Source organism: Coenobita brevimanus, chromosome 93, assembly GCF_032717465.1.
Source record: "Coenobita brevimanus isolate Jiangsu-jjx chromosome 93, ASM3271746v2, whole genome shotgun sequence".
Lineage (NCBI taxonomy): Eukaryota > Metazoa > Arthropoda > Malacostraca > Decapoda > Coenobitidae > Coenobita > Coenobita brevimanus.
The window spans coordinates 54,424,522-54,445,313 of NC_137046.1; the positions used below are offsets into that span (position 1 = coordinate 54,424,522).

Here is a 20,792-nt window from a genome sequence, read left to right on the forward strand (position 1 = left end):
GAGGGAGCGTAAAGTCATCCGTAGGGAGAAGGAAGGGACATTTTTAAACGTATATTTTTGTCACAGTCAGATAATGTTATTTAAGTTACAAGAGCCCATTGTAATGGCGAGGTTAATACAGGGCATATATAACCTTTTTTATATCTAAAAGTCCTTCCTCACATATTGTATATAACCTCGTCTGATGACAGCAAGAATATACTTCACCGTACTGAAGGGATTAATTAGGGAAATTAGAACTAATTCTTTCAGCAGTATCGGACCCCAGCCTAACGAGCCTCTTCTCCTTCTTCCCCAGGATCCCCCACCACCGCCATTCGGGTCATCTCCACAGCCACAGTCACCTCCACTGTCGCAGGTCCCTGAACACCTACTGATGGCTGTCAACAGCATCACCAGCGCTGCATCCAGTCTGGCTGCAGCATCATCCAGCAGTGCCCCCGCCCCTGCCCCCGCCTGTACCACAACCCCAGCCACCACGCCCTCGCTTACACCACAGCCCGCCACGCCCGTACCCGCACACGGGGGCACAGCAACACCCCCTGCCCACACACCCTCCGCATGCACCGCTCAGCATCACCAGCAGCAGCAGCAACAGCAGCAGCAGCAGCAACAGCAGCAACAACAACAACAGCAGCAGCAGCAGCAGCAGCAGCAACAACAGCAGCCACAGCAGCCTCAACAGCAACAGCAGCCACAACAACAACAGCAGCCACAACAGCCGCAACCACAGCCACAGCAGCAGCCACCACCACCACCACCGCCACAGCCACAGCAGCAGCCACAGCCGCACCAGCAACAACAACAGCCTCCTGCACCGCCACAGCCGCAGCCACCACAGCCACAGCAGCCTCAGCAGCCACACCTTGGCTGTCACAACAGTGGGGGAAATAACACCTGTGGCGCACCGCACCCACACACCTGCCCTGGCCCACACACTCCCACACCTGTTGCCCCCACACCTGTCGCACCCACACCAGGTATGCACTTACAACTGCCATTCCATCACCAAGTAAAGAGGTACACACACACACACACACACACACACACACACACACACACACACACACACACACACACACACACACACACACACACACACACACACACACACACACACACACACACACACACACACACACACACACACACACACACACCTGTCTCACCCATGACCACCAGGTATTCACAAACATGCACATAATGATTAATGTGGTATAAACATACTCATATATTTACCCTAGTCATTTGTCGTTTGTTATTTAATGATAATAATAATAATGAATCACAATGGCCAATGAGCAGCACTTGATGAATGTAAATACTATTGCTGTAAATAGTTGGTGGCGTGTGTTCATTAGGCATTAATAGATCTAGTCAATAATGTGAGGCTCCCTTTTGTGTTTACGTGTAAATTATGGGTCACTTTATGAAGTAATGTTAATTAACACCTTCAGCCCGTGGAGCACTTTTTTTTCAGTTTACTATTGCTGTCCTTAACCCCTTGAATCTGATGAGTTTTATTCATTTGAGTTTTTTTTTCGAATATTCCTGCTATATTGAGAAGCTTGTATTCAGCTTAATTAAATGGATCTGTACTATTGAAGGGAGTAATTTCGGCTATATTTAATGCCTCCAGTTTTAAAAATGTGACAATAAAATCGTCTGTAGGTAGAAAGGATTCTTACAGCCTCATCGTATTGAAAGGGTTACTGGGCCATCTCCTTAGTTCTACGAGCAGTTCGTTGGTCGCCATTCTTGTAGATGTAATTTGAGGAACCGCGTTTATTTGTTGATTAAGGAAGTGTCAGTTGTTAGGTCCAGTTCATAGGTCATCATTATTTATAGGGCAAATTAATGAGCCCCAAATTTTATTATAAGAGCAGTTTATGATGCTTCCTTTTCATTATTTGACACAGGTTGAGGAGCCTTTTATAAATTAAGTAATTGGTGTCCCTTCGATTTTAGATACATCTAATGAGTCAGTTAAAGTGCATTCTCACTGCAGTTGGTTTCCTTAATTTAGGTACACATATATTTTAAGTGCAGTTATTTATCTGCCTTATGAAATAAATTCGGTAGTTGGGTGTTCCTCTTTATTTTTAGGTGTGATTTATCGCCCCCTCATGAATTAAGTAATCTCATTTGTGGGCTACATCTTTATATCCAGATGCAGTTTACAGGATTCCTCAGTAAGAAATTTCAGTTATGGAGACCTCATTATTTGTGGATGTAACATATTGTGACCCTTTTGAGATGCTGGGATTTCACATTACATTAGGTGTATATACGTGCTCCTTAGTAAAGTAATTCATGAATGGGGTTCTTCATTTTTTTGTGTAATCCTTGGGGCCCCTTGTGTTTGTATGTTAAGTTCATGGGTCCTTCATTACCTCCGCCAACAAAGTTGGAGGAGATTATGTATTCACCTGTGTTTTTCTCTGTCTGTCTGTCTGTCCAAACGATATCTCCAAAAGTTCTTAATAAATTTCAACAAAATTTTGTGGAAGGGTGAACCATGGGCCAAGGAAAATGTGATTAAATATTGATCCGGATTCGGAGTATCCCGCATAATATCTCCAAAACTTCTCAATGAATTTCAATGAAATTTTATGGTAGAGTGGCCATGGGCCAAGAATGAATTCAGTAAATTTTGGGGCGGGTCCGGATCCGTATGCTTTTTAATGGCAGTGGCATTGGCGGAGGTATGCGCTCTCTGAGTGCTTTGTAGTTAACTGCTTTGATGGGCCCCTCTGTGCTCTGCATGCAGTTTATGGAGCCCCTTTACGTTTAAGTATAATTCTTGGGTCCCGTCATACAGAAATCTCAAGAAGTAGGTCCCTCTTTAGGCATAGTTATATTTGAGGTGGAGTTTCATATGGGTGCAATTTATGAGGCACCTTTAAGAATTATAGGCCTACGTACAGTCCCCTCCAAAGTAATAATCAGTAAATGAAATGTGTTTTACGTGAAACCTTTTGTTCCCTCCCTAAAAATAAAGTCTGATATGGTTCGTCTCTACTGTTGGAGTAGTTTTGGGAATATGCTAAAAATTTCAGTTATATTCCTTTCACCTCCAGACAGCTTTTTCATAGTCCGTCGTAGCGTAAAACTTCAGAATCTGAAATGGACTTTGCCCTCCTATAGGTTTCAGTGAGCACTTTAGGAGCCGTTAATCCCTTAACTATGGTGACATCATTTGCTATATTCTTGTCACTCTCAGGTGATGTTTACAACCCTTTGAATGATAAGCCTAATGTCACCTGAAAAAAGTAATCTAGTATTAACCTAAAGAAAATTCCTAGGTGCACAAACAGCAGCAAAAGATTATGCGAGATTATTTTTATCCGCTGTTCTCCAGTATTGGCTTGCACATAATAACCCAAATATGCCAACTGCAGTGAAACGAGTAAACATGGATGGAACCTTTTGTAATGGAAGTGTTAACACTCTTAAGCTCCAATAACTTACCCTTGCTGAATAAAACCATCTGGTGTTATCCTCTATAGAATACTAGACTTGTCCCGACCATGAGAAGTTAATGTGGATGCAACCCCTCCACAGGCTTCAACGAGCATAGCGGGCACCCACCACCTTTACCCTTCTCCACGGCCAACGGGGTGTTCTCCCGTAAGAGTCCCCCCATCACCTCCCAGAACCCCCCCAACCACATGACCAGCCACGTCACCTCCCTCCCTTCATCCATCGGACGCCTCACACTCGGCCTCGCCAGTCACTTCGCACCCTCCCCCATCCCAGAGCAGGAGGAGATTCAGTCGCCCGTCGGATCTGGTGAGTAGGAAGTGATTGTATGCTTTGCATGGGTGAAGCGAAAATGTAATAGTCTTTTGGGGTATTGTTTAGGTGACTGGTAGTGCTTAAGAGAACTGATTTTTTTTTCAAGATTCGAGGTGTTTGGATTTAATGAAACTTAAAAAGTTGTAATGTCACATGTTTCGATTTATTATGGTGCTTTAAGTATTTAGTTTTTGCGTCACAAGATTCGAATAGCTTGGATTTGCATTAACTAAATTGTATTGGTCTGCTACTTCACGAGATCTGTTTTTCTTGGGTGACTGGTAAAACTTGGATTAACTGAATCTGCAGTGGTCTTTTGCGCCGTATGACCCAAATTATTTGTCATCCTGGCTGTGCTTGGGTTACTTAGATTCTTTAACGGGATTTTCCCGTGCAAGACTCAGATTTGACCTAGAAAGTTCGAGGATCCTGCGTATTGCCGCAGGTGACCCCAAGCTGAATCCATACATCTTTTATCCCTGAACTGTCATAACACATGAGAATATTTGTAACATCTTATAATTCTGTATTTCGAAACATCGAGACTTGCCTAGCTCCCAGAGACCTAAACCTCACCCTCAAAGACTTGATCCTCATTCCCAGACCTCAGCATTGGTCCCAGGCCTGTCCTTATCCCCAGACCTGACCTAGCTCTCAGAGCTTGCCTAAGGCCCCAGAGATCTGACTCTGTCTCCCAACCCTGATCGTAACTGCCAGAGACCAGACCCTTTCCCCCGGACCTGAGTCTAGAAATCTAACTCAGCCCTCAGAGACCTAATCATAGCTCCCACGCCTGACCCCAACTTCCAGACCTAACTATTATTCCCAGGAACCTAACTCTTGTCCGCACAGACCTGACCGTAGCACCTAGTGACGTGACCTTAGCTCCTTTAGACCTGACCTTATCCCTGTATAGCTCCTAACCCCAGAGACCTGACCCTGACCCAAAGACTCTAAACTTGACACTAAACGCATAGCCCCAAGATCTGACCTTATCTGACCTAAACCGACTTAGCACTCTATAAGTGTCATTGAATTTATGTACTGAGTTCTTGTCCTATCTCGTCGTTTGTATGTCGTTACCATTTCTGAAAGCGTCAGAAAACAATACCACTTTGTGTGTGTGTGTGTGTGTGTGTGTGTGTGTGTGTGTGTGTGTGTGTGTTTATGTTCGTGGATCTGGTGGTAAAGAAGCACATTTTTTTTTTTCAGTCTTCCGCTTATTCTTAGCACTTTAAGTACTTGTGGATGTAACTTCAGAGAAACACATAATAGCGTTTGTACGATAACTTTTTATTCCTGACATTTTACATCTCTTCACTGAGAACACTACTACTGCCCTTATCCAGCCACAACATTGTACCCCCCCCCCCACTCTCTCTCTCCCTCACACACACACACACACACACACACACACACACACACACCTGCGATATATACCAGATACATCCCATATACCTCGATTCACTCCACACACCTGTGACACACACGACACTCGCAGCATACACCATACACTTGCGACAACCGCCGTATACCTGCAACACACACCATGCATCTATAACACACTTTTGAATCTCGTACATTTACAACTCTTGTCAAGCATAAATATCCAAGCTCATAACACGTGCATCCATTCGCAACACTAATGACAGCCCTCCCACCTATGCACGGAAACAACACCCCTGTGACTTACAACATACCCAGACCAACACTTACAACCCTTTCATGTTAACACACCCACACACCTGTAGGTCTTACCTACAGTCTTGTCAGCTGCTGCACATCCATACACATCTGCATCCGCATAAACAGCAGATCGATACATAGGCAACATATTCATACAAGTCCAACACTTCAACCCACGACACACTCATACACCCCTATAGTACACCTACAACCTCTCACCCACATCTCTTCAACACCTAGATACACAACACACCTCCTTCCACACGCACACCTTCCAGTCACAACACAGAACTCATTCATTGACAACACTTACCCCACCAGCCCTCTACACACACCCACAACTCCCCCGTCCTCCCTCCCTCCACACATTATCACACTTACATCTCTCTCTCTCTCTCTCTCTCTCTCTCCACACACACACATACACACCAGCACTGCACACATACCAGTCCCCCCCACACTCGGACATCTAGAACCTCCCTACAACAGCCCTTCTTCCACTCCCCGACACCCCACCACGGCCCCCCCTCCTCCACAACCCCACACACCTGCACTACACACCTGCAACACTCCCGGACTCCGCAACAGGAATTTTATGCTAATGCCCGCCGCGTCGACAAGAGGACTCCGTAATAATATGCCGGCAATTATGCGCGTAATGACTTTGTTTATAGCCTATGATTATCTACTCCTGCTTGTTTCATATTCGTCCAGGCATGAAATTACCTCCTGGTCTGCAACACTCGCAACACAGACCACAACAAGGAAAGAGGACGCAGGTAAAGAAACTTTGATAGAGAATACTGGCTTTAAAAATGAAGCTGCGTGGAGTTATGGTCATGAACTGGGTTTCTCCCACCTTGAATTTGAGAACTTAATGAAATTTTTGTAAACTATTGAACAGTAAAATATAACATGATTGGTCTGGATTTCGATTAATTAATTACTGACTTAGGAAAATATAAAGTGCACACAGAACGGTCAGCAGTTCATTGCACTTTCTCGAGACTGTGCCGAATCCTCATTAGGTCTTGGTAATCTAATCAACAGTTGTAAATGACTTGGAATGTCGGTCCTTTAATTACTGCGGAAATTATTAGTGTGTGTAGCTGCGTTCAGTAGCTCCTTTCCAGCCGTTTCAAAGCAGTGATAGTACTTAATGAAGTTTTACAAAGTTAACCAACATACAAATAAAATAAGTCGGGGTCTTGATTAATTTCTTCGGAATCTCAAAAGTGTACTGACGATTGACCGGGACTGTACATAATGAATAAGGCAAGTGTGAAGAACTGTTTTTGATTGTATACTGAATGTCGTCTCGCACAGTGCCTCAGACATCTGTAGTATTCGACTTCCTGCGTTGTCATAGCTAAACACTTGCAATAACTCGACCCACATGCTGTACGTATAGACATTTACACACACACACACACACACACACACACACACACACACACACACACACACACACACACACACACACACACACACACACACACAGTATGTGGACGATCTTATTTAGCACATTTTTTTACACGATACGGAGATCAGCAGATCTAATGAAAAATACAGATTAATGAAAATACCGTAGTGGAAACTGACCGGGCATTTTAAAATACAGTACAGTAACAACCATGTTTTGATTGTCACATTGTACTGAAAGAGGCTTGATTGTATTTGGTCTGCAGTAAGTATGGTTACATCAGGAGGGTGCATTCTACCAAGATCCCTTAATCACACATGGATAGGTGTGTGTGTGTGTGTGTGTGTGTGTGTGTGTGTGTGTGTGTGTGTGTGTGTGTGTGTGTGTAAGATATTAAACTGAGTTTTCCCAAAATCGATAAAAACAAAGAAAACAAAGCTCAGTTCTTCCTAGGATCCATAAAATCTTAAGGGGAAAAAAAGACCGATGTTTCCTACAATCTCTTACCCAGAAAAGAAAATTAATCACAGTATTTCCTAAAAGCCTTAAAAGAAAAAATAAACTTATTAGAATCTATTGAAATAAAGAACAAAAATGAAGCTAGAAAGTCCCATAATTCAGTAAAAACAATATTGGAAATTAACCCTTTAACCCGAGGACGTATTTCCTGTTGCTATCTAATTAATTTTACTCAGATCAGGAGATCTTCCAAGTAGAGGAGAAGATAATGAAGGCTATAGCTACGTTTACAAGTTTGAAAGTCAATCCAAAGGTGAATAATATCGACTGGAGATTACAAGGATGAAGTAAGAAATACGTCCTTTCACGGTACGAGGTATGCTTGATACTGTCTGAATTGTGTGAAAAGAGGAAATGTGAAAGAGGAAGGAAGTACGTAGAACTTTGTCGGGTGGAGGGAAGGGAGGCAGATTATCATAAATGAGAGTAACATTATATACACACTGATCCTAATCTAGATCTCCTGAGGCACGACAAGGATAGGTGCTTGTTTGTGTGTATGTAATTACTCATAAATTATGCACAGGTGAGATAGGTAATTAGAAGTAGTCATATCAGGAGTGGTAAGGTAGTCATATCAGGTGAGGTAGACAGGCGTAATGACCTGCGTGCAGATGAATGAGCTGGAGATCGTCCTTTATAAAGAAAAAGCGTATGCAAGTAGTCATATGCAACGGCAAGGCTAAGCATTGCTGTACAGGTGACGAAAAGGCAAATAGTTACAGACTGTCTTCACAAGTAAGGTAGGTAATGATTAGCATTCTTAAGTGTGTGGAAAATTAAAAGTAGTCATATATACGTGTGCGACTAATAAGTATAAATATGTATGTATATGCCTATGCGTAGGCCTGTGTATACATATAGACAAATAGATAGATAGATAGACAGAAAGATAAATAGACAGACAGACACAGGTTGAATGATTGAATAATATAGATAGAAGATTGATTGACAGATACATGCAGCAGAGAGTCATAAGTATTCGGTGTACGTACAGAGTATTATAAGTAACGGCACAGTGCCAGTTGCAAATTCTGAGACTCCTTACTGCTCGTGACCCTTCCTGTCGAGTTTGATTCTCGTGCAGGTCAGACTGGTGGACCCAATTTGCTTCTCGCTTGCCCCTGCTCACCCAACACTACAAATTGGGACCTTAATGTAAACCAGGTAGTGCAGGTCGCATTCTGGGGGAAGAGACTTAGCAAATACTGATGGTCTCCCTGAATGATTCTCGTGCAGTCGACATGTATATATCTAAGCTGCTTTCTTAGTGTCGACGCGTCACCTCTTCGCTGTTTGGGGGGTGGGGGCTCTTTTAAGTTGAATCGTCAGATCGTAGAAAGATTAAAATGACAAGAATTCATCGTACCGCAAGGGTAGAATATTTTGTGAACGACGGATCAATTCAGGTGCAATAATCCCCTCAGCCTGAGGACGTCGTTTTTATTACATCTTACTATATCTTGATGATATTATTCAGCTGAAGGAAAACATCCCGTAATGAAGCGGTTATTGAAGGCTGTTTCTGACTCAGATTCAGAATATTTCCCTTAACTGAATAAACTCACCAGGAGACAGCAAGACTTGGATAAAAAGACGTCATTGGTGAGAAGGGGTTAATATTCCCACGATATTGTTCTGTAGGGAACTCCGAACATATTGTTAAATAATTTCTGTGCCATGAATTTATTTTTTACTTCATTCCTGCTTCATCCAGGCGACTTTATTCTATTTTTGAACTTATTTAAAGCCTTAATTAATCTCTTCACTAATAGAGCATGCTCCAGAGTTGAATAAAATCGTCTGTCGGCTTAAAGGTTAAGACTTGAAAAAAAGTCAAGCAACCACTAGGACTGCCGAACCTCAGGGAACGGAGTGTGACACACACACACACACACACACACACACACACACACACACAGCTTACTTCTGATATATCCCGTCATTTAAGATTCTGATAAAACTGAGAACGCGAAAGTATGGATAACCCATTAGATTCTGATGACAGTACCTGGAGCAAGTGATGATAACTGAACTCATCTGACCATTATGTATCGTTGCTGACAAATATGCCTAATGTGGGGTGCAGGCTTTTCATGTCTTGTAGTTACGAGTGTTTCCTATATGGCTTCCCAAAATCAGGAACTTGCCTACACCTTTGCGCACTTAGTTTAAATCATATAGCCGTAATAAAGAATAATTCGTTTGAGGTTTAGTCAGACTGTGTAGGCTTACTATAAATGATCACGTCTCTGTTTAAGAATAAATTCTCTTGTTTGGTCAGCCTGTGCAAACTTACCATTGGTCAACCTCGTCATGTATGAGAATAATACCTTTGGTTGTACTTGGCCTTTGTAAGCCTAGCATTGATCGATCCCGTGTTGTAGTCGGGCTCTGCAAGCTGCTATTGATCTACACAGTAGCTGTGAAAAGAATAATTCTTTCTCACCACTGTTTCGGTACTGTACACTGTTATGGTGGCATTGTCTATTATATTCAAGGTAACGCCAGAATGTGCGTGAAATCGTAGCAGTCATACGGTTTACGGGAGTTATACGTGTCCTCAGGCAGATAAATGGGACACAAGAAGTCGTGTTCTCGTTGATCTGTTTTACTCAGGCTGACAACAGACGGTTTTGTTCGGACAGAAATCCTAGTTAAATGCATCCTAGTTATCCATCCAGGTTTAGATTTCTTAGCTTTATAGATAAAAAGATAGATAGTTCAGCAGAAGATAGATAGATAGATAGATAGATAAAAAAGGATATGCATTTTAGTAATGTATCCCAGTTATATGTATCCTGAGGCAGATATAAACAGGACGACAGAGGTCGTGTTCTTGCCACTAATGCTCTCGGGTCATCCTCATTTACATCTCCAGAAAATATCATGCTGCTTTTGTGTCCATTTCTTTCCTAGATAATCTCCCGGTAACTTCTAGCAGTAATTTATTCATGGTATGTAAATGGCTCGTGATAAGGCTGTATCGTATTCGTTTACCCTGCCTCTTCACCTGATGTCGCCTGCTCTTCCTTCATAATGCTGTATTCTGTGTATTTCGCTGGCTAACAAATTTCTGTAAGGTTTATAGCCAAAATAACACTCATTTCAGGGAATCAGTATGTTACGACAGCATGTTAAATGAAATGTTTTGCGTTGAGAATTTCAAAGGGACCAAATTCAAAGCTTCTGGGGTGAAAATTTTGATACTTCAATATTCCGAAGTTTAAAATGATGTATTTGTGTGAGGCGACCGCGATTAAAGGACTAGAGTTTTCCGTGGCGTCGCGCGCGTTGCAGGCAAGTTTGTCAGTTTTTCTTACCCGAGCTCTGAGCACTGAGGCTGAATTTCATTAAAATCGTGTAAACAACAGTGTTTAAGCGAGGATGAGGCGGCTGCTGGCGAGCCCTGATAGCATCTGGCGAACCCACCACTCTCTCTGATGCCGCCCTCACCAAATAAAATAATCCTATGCGTTGGCTATCAGTCCATCTCTTGTTTAGGATGATTTATGCGTATGTATAAGCTGCGTCTGTACGTATATGTATGCGTGCACATCTTATGAACGCCTGTTTATGTATGTAGATGTATGCATGCGTGTGCAAATTGTATTTTGCATGTAAATTAGAGAAAGGGCAATGTCTCCATATGCATAAGCTGAAGGCAGAAGTAGAGCTGGTCGTGAGGAATATAAAGGCATCATTTATATACGGGTCTGACTGCGGTGACCAGGGCTGCGAGGATGCCAGGTGTTGTTGCAGTGGATGTGAGGAGCGGCCGGGGAAATGGGGGAATGGACTGAATGAAATGATGGAAGCGTAGGAAGAGCAGCACTGGGGGGAGGGAGATGTGGAGGGGTGCAGCTTGGGATGGTGGTCGAGTAATGGTGGTGGTTGGGAGTCATGAGTAACCATATCAGAACAAGTATTCGTATGTAGATGCTGACACATAAGAAAAACACATGGTTGATCAAATACGTTTTATAAATAGACACATCAAAACACCTAGGCTTTGTGAATGATTAAGTATATTTTATAAAAGACAGGCTATAGTAAATACACGAGTAATGATGAATGTTTTATAAGAAGACACAAAAGCAGATTCATGGATGATGCTTAAATAATAAAGTATGTTTTACGCGTATGGACGTTTAATGATCAGTGATATTTTTATGAGTGGGCACACAGGAACTGACATTTGGATGGGGCTTGTAAAATGATGTATATTTTATGGGTGTACGACACATGAGGTAAAAAATGGATGATCAGGTATTTTTTTGAGAAGGCATATTGAAAAAAAAAACTGTTAAACCACTTAAGCCTCGTGATATACTCGTAGTAGTTTAAATGACATCGATGAGGTTGATCCCGAATAGGAGGCTATTTTTTTTTTTTTTTAATGTATGGCCCTCAGGGGGTTAGGTCGGTCACCTACCTTGAAACGAATGTTGTAGAATGCAGCCATAGGTTTAAAAAAAAAATCATAAGTAATCCTTTCATTGTCATGGCCACACTCCAGGTAGTATATACGAGCTGACTCCAGACGATTTTTGTTCAGCTGAGTGAAATCTTAAAAAAGCATTAACATCTTCGGTCCGAGGTATATTTCCATGCTGAATAACAGCGTGTGGTGGCTACAAGAAAAAATAACACCCTTAAGCTGAAGAAGTTAATGGAGATTGAACTAAATCTGTACGTTGCGAGAGATCTCACCTAAGCTAAATAAAATCGTCTGGCTGTAACAGCATCATACTGAAGGCGTTAAAAGCACTCTGCATGATTTAACTGAAGCACACAAACGCAGGATCCCGTCTATCATCGTATCCCAGATGATCGGCGTGCCACAAAGCCACGATGCGCCCTACTACAGCAGAGTGGCTTCAAAAGTGGCCAGGTTAGTGGAGCCGATATTAGCACCTCTATACCTGATGCCGATGCTGTGTAAGCTTTTGATGACTATGGGGCTACTGACACACACACACACACACACACACACACACACACACACACACACACAGGTAGATAGGAAGACCGTGGCTTATGTAGGACGGTGGAGTAGTTGGGTGGGTGGCCAGAAGTAGTGGCTGTTAGGCAGGTTGCGTGGATAAGAAAGAGGATGGTAAGGGAGGTTTATATGGGGAGAGAGTGTGGGTGTTGGGTTGGATAAGGGAGTGAGGATTAAGTTAGTTGCAGTGGAAGTGTGAAGTTAGGTTATAATTATGTGAGTAGGTCAGGGTAGATTAGGATAGGTGGGAGGAGAGAATGGATTTAAGATTAGGTTAGATAACACCAGGAGCTGTGTCGTAGATTGAATTTGAGCTAAGTGAGATGAGGGAATGGGTGTATTAGATTTAGTAGATGAGGAAGTACGTGTTAGAGTACGCTAAGTTAGGTGTGATGAGGGAGTAGGTGCAAGGTTAGGTTAGGTGGAATAAGGGAGGCGGATATTAGGTTAGGTCAGGTAGGACAGGAGAATAAGATTAAATATGATTAGGTTGGCAGAAAGTGTAGAGTGTTAGATTAGGTTGGATGAAGAAGTAGAGTGCAAGGTTCGATTTGGTTAGGTTGGATGAGGAAATACTGAGTTAGGTTAAGTTTGGTGGGATAACGAAATGAGTGCAAGACTAAGTTAGGTTAGACTGGATGAGAGACTAGGAGGTTAGGTTAGGTTGGATGAGAGACTAGGATGTTAGGTTAGATTGGATGAGAGTGTAAAGTGTGAGGTTAGGTCAGGTTAAGTTAAGTTAGGTGCGATGAAAGTGTAGTGTTGTTTAGGTTGGATGAGGCGTTAAATCAGATGAAAGGAGGGAGTGGGTAGAGAGCGGGATGAGGGACTGTGAGGTGGAAGGAGGAGGGGAAGACAACTGAGATGAGGAAGTGAGTGAGTATTGACGCAAGGGATGCGAGCAAGTTGTGAGTCTTATATAACACGGTGGCTCTGAGAGGGGGGGGGGAAGAGGCTGTAAAAATTTATAAATTTTGATGTTAGAAGTCTAAGAGGAACTCGTAAGCATTATTATCACCTTAAGATTGAGAGGCCTGCACTTATAACTGAATTATATATCGTTTAGCGATAACCAGAATCGGTAAAGTAATGTGACTGTACTGACGGGATTAAGCAGACACCACATCACAGTACAGCAGAATATTACAGAGCAAATTGAGGGACCTTTTGAAATTGTTTTGGGCAGCTTAAATTAACTCTAAGTAACTCCGTGACGAAATTTGAATGGTGCAGTTCGGAAAACGAATAATTGGAGCTAAATAATCGAGTGCAGTGTATCCCTTGCAAAATCACATAACTGATTTCGAATAAGAAGAGACACATTGAATCCCCCTGCCCCCAGCTCTCCATCTTGGACTGAGTCGGGGTGGGGGGAGAGGAGGGAGGCTACTACTACTAAGGTCCGGCTGTTTACTGTAAAAACACGGGTCCAGTAATCTTCTTGAGACCGGGCCGGAAATCCCCATACGCTGCTGGTGGATGGGCTTAGTTGTGTGGCTCATGTCGAAGTGCAGGTCGCTCCCCAGACGCCCTGGGACGGAGAGGCAAAGGAAAATGATGATGTAGATAATTATGGGACAAAGACTAAATGGAAATGTCTTTAAATATGAACCAGTGGAGCACAAAAGCAGTGAGATATGGAAAAATGAAGGAATATAACTACTTGTTTAAAGATAAGAGGCAGAGGCTTGTTCGAGGCATTTTTTTTATTATGAACCAGAGAAGCGAAAGAGTAATAAAAAATAGAGATGAGGGAAAATTGTTAGAGATAAAAAAAAAAAAAAATTTAGATCAAATCTACTGTTCAAGTGAACATAACGGTGGGTTATGCGGAAGGTGAGGCTGCTCCCCAGATAGCATAAGGCACAGAAATGAAGTAGAATGACGATGGAGATAAGATATAAAAGCTATGAATCAGAGAGAGAGAGAGAGAGATAAACCTGCTGTTAAAGAAAAAGTTGTTCGCTTGTTGTGTGAGTGATATAGATGGCTAGGTTACTTTCTAGTCGGCGTGAGACAGAAATAAGTAAAATAATGACAGAGAAAGGGGCTGAAATTTATGTATCAGGGAGAGAAGAGAGAGAGACAGAGAGGAGGGAAAATGACAGATGGAAAACAATAATAAATACTGATTAAACATACTGTCCAAGAAAAAGTAGTAAGGTTAGTTATGTGGGTGATGTTGAAGGCTAGGCAGCTCCACAGACGGCCTGAACCCTCTCTACGATGACCTGCAGCGTCCTGCAACCATTTGTAGGGCTTAATTTGCAGTCTCGTGTGCTTAGGGGGGCAGCGAATATGAAGCAGGGGCGCCGAGAGACAGAGAGACAGATAGTGAAGGAAAATGATACGGATAGGCGATAAGTGAAAGCGAAAGGAGGTACGTGTGGTAATGAGAGAGAGAGAGAGAGAGAGAGAGAGAGAGAGAGAGAGAGAGAGAAAGAGCAGATAAAGGTGGTTTTGTGAGCATAAGAGGTATTGAATAAGAGGGACCCAGAAGAACCAAGAGATCGAGAAGTGAAGGAAAATGATAAATAACGGAAGACCAACCTACATAATTATGGTGGCTTTGTGGACCCTGGGTGAAGCAGGTGCGGCATCCGCCCGGGAGCCACCTTTCATAATTCTTTGCATCTTGCCATGGGTAGAACCCTAATCTGACCCTGGTGAGCTGCATGCCAGAAAGGGGTGCCGGATCCCTGCACGTTGTATGTACTGTACTGTAACTGTAAGATGGCCCAACAAAAGCAGTTACTTGCTTGTGGTCGATCAGTCTGCTCAGCCAGACAGACTTGGGTTAAGCAACAGCAACTACGAGATGTTCTTCCTAAAATTACTAAATTCGTTTAATTTTAGCATAATAAACTCTGTCACTAAAAGAGTTCCTTCCAACTTGTGACGGAAATAAGATCACCTGGTGATTTGAATGACAGAAACATGTCATCATAATTATTAAAGGAGTTACATATGCAATTATGATGTGGGGGAGAATACCGATGAATGTGTTAGGTAGACAAATCGCACGAGTATAAGAAACAAGCAAAACAAGAGCTCAGAGTTAAGGACCCAGTTGGGAAACCTATAAAACACTAAATTTATTGTGTACATAATATTAATCGTCTCTGTTTCACAGATAGAGAATTCTCGAGTGCTTTGGGGTAGTGAATAGTTATGACAGATGGAATATGAAGATATGTTTTGGAAAATTATAATTATACTCAAAACTCACCATGTAGAAGAATTATGTCGTTGAATAAGATGAATCCCGTATGATTATTGGACAGTGAATATCAGCCTTGGATACAGATGAGTTCAAAAGTGTAAAAATTATGATACAGGCGTAATTCACGATGCAAGAGAAATATATCGTTGTAGGTTATGGGAGGTATCTGGTATGCTTACGGGCTTATGAATGTGAATTAGACACACAGATGCGATCGGAGATAAAGAGGCATTGGATGAAATACTCTAAATACACCGTGTAGGAATAATTAATAACGTATTGTCAACTAAATGATACTGAGAGGAATGCTGAATATAAATGTTCTGGTGTTGAACGGGTAGCTAATGCGAGATGAGACACGGAAGAGTTAAGAGATAAGAGATGATTGGGAAAAGGGAGATACAGTTTAATTCACTGTGTAAAAGAAATAAATCGTTGCATGTGAGGAGTCTGGTGTGCTTGGAGGGAAGGGAAAAAGAAGCAGGGATAGATACACTTGATACAGAAACAGACAGTCGATTTAAATACATACGTGTATGTGAATGAGTTAAATTCAGTACATACACACCTATGAGAGGATATCATCATCATCATCATCATCATCGTCGTCGTCGTCGTCATTATCATCTTCGTCGTCATTTTCACCATTATCATAATCATGAGACGGACACACACAGACGATCACGAAAAAATGCGTCATAGGTAATAGGGTAGACACTTATTGTCGAGAATGGGAAATGGTTGCATTGGTTTTATGCAAAAAAAAAAAAAAAAAAAAAAAAGTAGCAATCATCCTGGCATAACCCAATTTTCTAATATGAAATTAACGAGGGAGGACGTAAAAAAAGAAAAGGAGAGAAAAAAAGCAGGAGAATCAACATCACCATCATCATATTTCCCTCCCAAAAAATTGGACTGGGATCTGTCAGCAGTACGCCTAATAAAACTGATATCATCGCCATCACACACAGAGAATGTTCATAAGAAAATCACAGTTGCAAAAGAGGGTGGGAGGGGGAGGATGAGTATGAGGGCTGGATGTATGAGTAGCTACGGTGGCGAGGGTTGAGTAGAGGCGTGGTGGTGTTGGTGGTGGTGGTCAGTGCGTAGGAAGTGTGGGTGCCTAGCAGAGGGCCAGGGTGCTACTGTAGGGGTCTGAGGAGGTGCAGAGTGACCGGCAGGCAGGCAGGCACACGACCAACTCCTGCCAACATCAGCCGTCGACGCCGCTCATTTAATGGATGGATCATGAAGACAAACACAAGTCGTAGCGTCCAAGGGTAAATCAGCTTTGCAACGTGATTTAGTTTCCTCCCTTCTCCCTCTCCCTCACGTGCGCTCCCTCAGTCAATCCCTCCCTCCCTCCCTCTTTCCTCCCTCCCTAGCCTTCTCCAGGCAGGCTGGACCGCGGTGGCCCTCCCCAAGCCGCCTCTCATTAATATTAATGCTGTATTGTGCCCACCGCCGATGGACTTGTGATTATGCGCAAATAAAACTCGGTCCGTGGAGGGTTCCCAGAGCGCCTATTGCAACAAGGATTTTAGCCTGGGCAGCTCGTCCTGCCGTGTTTTACTGTTCCTCACGAAGGTACACGGCCAGTGGTGGCCAGCGGCAGAGACTGCTAGACGAAGAAGAACGAAATGCTGGGTAAACAATTGAACGGTAATTTGCAGTCTGGAGCAAAGTTGGAAGCTGCGCTCTAGTCCAGTGTAGAAGGGGAGGAGGAGGGAGCTCGAGGGGAGAATAAGGGGGAAGGGGTAGGGAGGGACTGCCAAGAGGGGGCTTTTGAAGTTTAGGGGAGCTGTTGGATTGTCCAGTTTATCACAAAGTTTGGTTGAGTCTGTTTCGTTTCGTTTAGCAGGTTGTTTATGTAAATTTATTCTCGTGCATCAAACCTACTGCGTCCCTGCTGCTGTCTTGCGTGGCACAGGAGGCCTGGCCAGAACAAGGCGGTGGCAGGACACGTAAATAGGAGAAAGGAGAGAACGAATGATGACGAAGGATAATCGGAAACAAATGGAAATGATTCGCTGCTTGGGGCCCGTGCGCTCACTCATTGGTAGGGGAGGGACAATGGGCCGCCTGATGATTAGTTTGAGGCCGATGTTGGCGATTCAGTCAAGATTTTACGCAACTTCAAGCTCCGTATTTACCCCAATTTTTTTCTCCACCCCCCTTCAGTCGCTCGCCAGGTGATAATCCAACGGTATTTTGTGCCTTGTGGTGGCATGACATAAGACCCAAAATAATCGCTCCTTTCCACTCCCGTAGTCCCTTCTCTTCCTGTCCCTCTCTCTCACCCTCACTCACTCCCAGGCTCTCACTCTCAGTATTAATGGATCTTTTTCTCTAATTTGTGTCGCCCGTTTCGTGTGACTTGATTTCGCAGGGTAGGAAAGGCGATGTATTGTGCGTGTTGGCGCTAAGCTGATCAAATTATGAGAAAGAATGGCGGACATTATTAGCATCATAATAAGACGGATCTGAGGGCCGGAGCAGTGAAAGCCTGGGGCACTTTAGAGCGGGGTGTGGTGCTGGACGAGAGAGAGAGAGAGAGAGAGAGAGAGAGAGAGAGAGAGAGAGAGAGAGAGTAATGAGTGTGACATAAAGAGAAGGAATGGGAGTGAGATGAACAGAAGTAGAGGGAATAGGTGTGTGTGGGACGGAATTTGGGGGTGACTAGGCAATGGGAATGAGACTGGGAGACAGAGAGGAAACAAATGATTGAGACGTGTGCAGAGGAAATGTATGTATATGAGAGACAAAGAAATGGAATGAGAAATTGAACGTATATGTTGTGCGTGTGTGTGTGTGTGTATGTGTGTGTGTGTGTGTGTATGTGTGTGTGTGTGTGTGTGTGTGTGTGTAATAGAGAGGGAGGATGGGAGGGAAGGAGACGAAGAGAGTACATGAGAGATAGAAGTGGAGTGAAAGTGAGAGATAGAGTTAGGGTGTTTGTGTGAGTGAGGGAGGGAATGAGTGAGAGAGACATTTTGGAACTGTGTGAGACAGTAGGAAAATGAGCAAGTGCTGGAGAGAAACAGCGAGGAAACTGTGATGAGAGAGAGAGAGAGAGAGAGAGAGAGAGAGTTTAGTCGAGGTCGCGGTATCATAAATCGAGTAGTTAATATTTTGAGCAAATGCATCCCGACTTCGAGCGGGTGCATATTCCTCAACAGAGATATATTATGACGTCGGTTCACTAAAAGCATTATGCCGCAAACCCCCGACGCTTCCCGACGTGTATTGTAGAACCGACCGCAGAGAGAGAGAGAGAGAGAGAGAGAGAGAGAGAGAGAGAGAGAGAATTATAGTGAAGATGATTCCAACGTATTTATCTGGCTAGGAATTATTCTGCGAGTGTATGAGAGCTGGCGACTTGTAGAGGTGATGAGTTGTGGTAGAGATGGAGGACTTATATTTAGGTAAAGAAAACTTAAATTATAGTGGATAAACGGTCGGAATCATTGGCGTGTATCTAGCTGGGAATTATTCGGCGAATGCATGAGAGAGGGGGGACTGACGTGCTGATGATAGATGATAGAGGTGAAAGAGGTAAATTATTTAGAAGATAAATTATACTTCATTTTAGGTTGGGATTATTCATATGTATTAGCAAGCTGAGGTTATTCGGCGACTGCATGAGGAAGGGTGACTGAAGTGATAATAGGTCGTAGAGATAAAAGAGGCTAATTATAGAATTGCATTTTGCGGAATTGTTCGTCGGAATTATTCGTATGTATTTATTTGGGTGGGACATATTCCAAGCACATGAGGGAGGGCGGTTTGAGGTCGTGGTGGAGGAGATAATAGTATTTAACACACTCAGGTTTCAGTGACGCACTCCCAACTAACTAAAATCGTCTCGATTTAGGTGGAACAGAAGACTAGACTTGGACTGTCCATAAGTAAAATGAGAAACTACATTATACTTGGCAGTAGGTAGGAATTACTTGTTTGTATGAAGCAGGGAATTATCCGTTTGAGTAGAGGAGGGAGGACGGCCTGAAGTGGTGATAATTTACGATATGGAAGGATGTGTTATACTGAAGAGAAGCAAATTCTGCTGAATACTTGGTATGGAATTATTCGCATGTATCAAGCAGAGAATTATTCTGAGTACATGAGGAAGTGGCAGATGGAGTGGTGATGAATTTGTGATAGAAAGAGAAGTTGAATTATGCCTGTGAGACAGAGCCGAGAATTTGAAAGCGTGAATAATAAGTGAATGATGTATGACTCCATTGCACTGAGCACACTGTTGATAGTTTTCCTGATTTGGTGCTGTCATCCTATTCCAGGATCCTGCCTGCTCCATTCATTTAAATGATCCTGATGATGATGATGATGATGATGATTTTAATCCATTCAGTACGATGGCACTTTTTTTTTTTACATTCCTGTAACCACCAGACTAATTTATTCAGCATGAGACTTTTTCGAACTTCACCAATACCAAAAGCGTTCCATAAGCTGAATATAATCGTTGATTATTGGCACAAAAAAAAAAAAAACTTCAAGCTGAAAGGGTTGAGTGTCTGTTTTTACTTTATTCTTATTATTGCCAGAGTATTTTGAGTGTCTGTTTTTACTTTATTCTTATTATTGCCAGAGTATTTTAATAGGTTAGGGGAAACTGTCCTCACTGGAGTGGATAGATACTGTTTAGCCTTCTTTACCATTTCAGTATTGAAAGTTCATCCTTAGTTGAATAAAATCTTTCGGTGGCAACCTGATCAAAAAAGAGGAAATCGTAGTGAAGGGGTCATCTTACTCAGTACTATGACGTCTTTGGGGTGCATTCTTGCAAGCACTGTATGAATTTAATCGTGCTTAGAAAAGCCCATACAACTGAAGGGATTAGAGAAAACTATAACCACAACAGATCGAATAGTCTTTTTACTATGGCGTCTCTTATTACCTCCGCCAGCGGAGTTGGAGGAGGTTATTCACCCATGTTGTCATTTTTTTCCCCCACAAGATATCTCAAAAAGTTACTGATGAATTTCAGTTAAGTTTTGTGGATATGTGGGTCATGGGCCAATGAAAACTTGATGAAATTTTGGTGGCGATCTAAGTTTTCTGGTATGGGCGTTTGCGAATGTATGTGCTCTGTGTGTGCTGCATTCTTATTCTAT

The 20,792-nt window shown here is 42.8% G+C and overlaps 1 protein-coding gene across 1 annotated transcript in view; it reads left to right on the top strand.

Annotated features, from left to right (window-relative positions):
* Positions 1–20,792, top strand: part of pdm3 (POU-domain protein pdm3) — a 361,168-nt gene that overhangs the window by 189,035 nt on the left and 151,341 nt on the right. The window contains exons 4-5 of the mRNA XM_080282319.1: positions 299–954; positions 3,554–3,792. Coding sequence (XP_080138445.1) covers positions 299–954; positions 3,554–3,792 — 895 coding nt within the window. The remainder of the gene's footprint in view (positions 1–298; positions 955–3,553; positions 3,793–20,792) is intronic.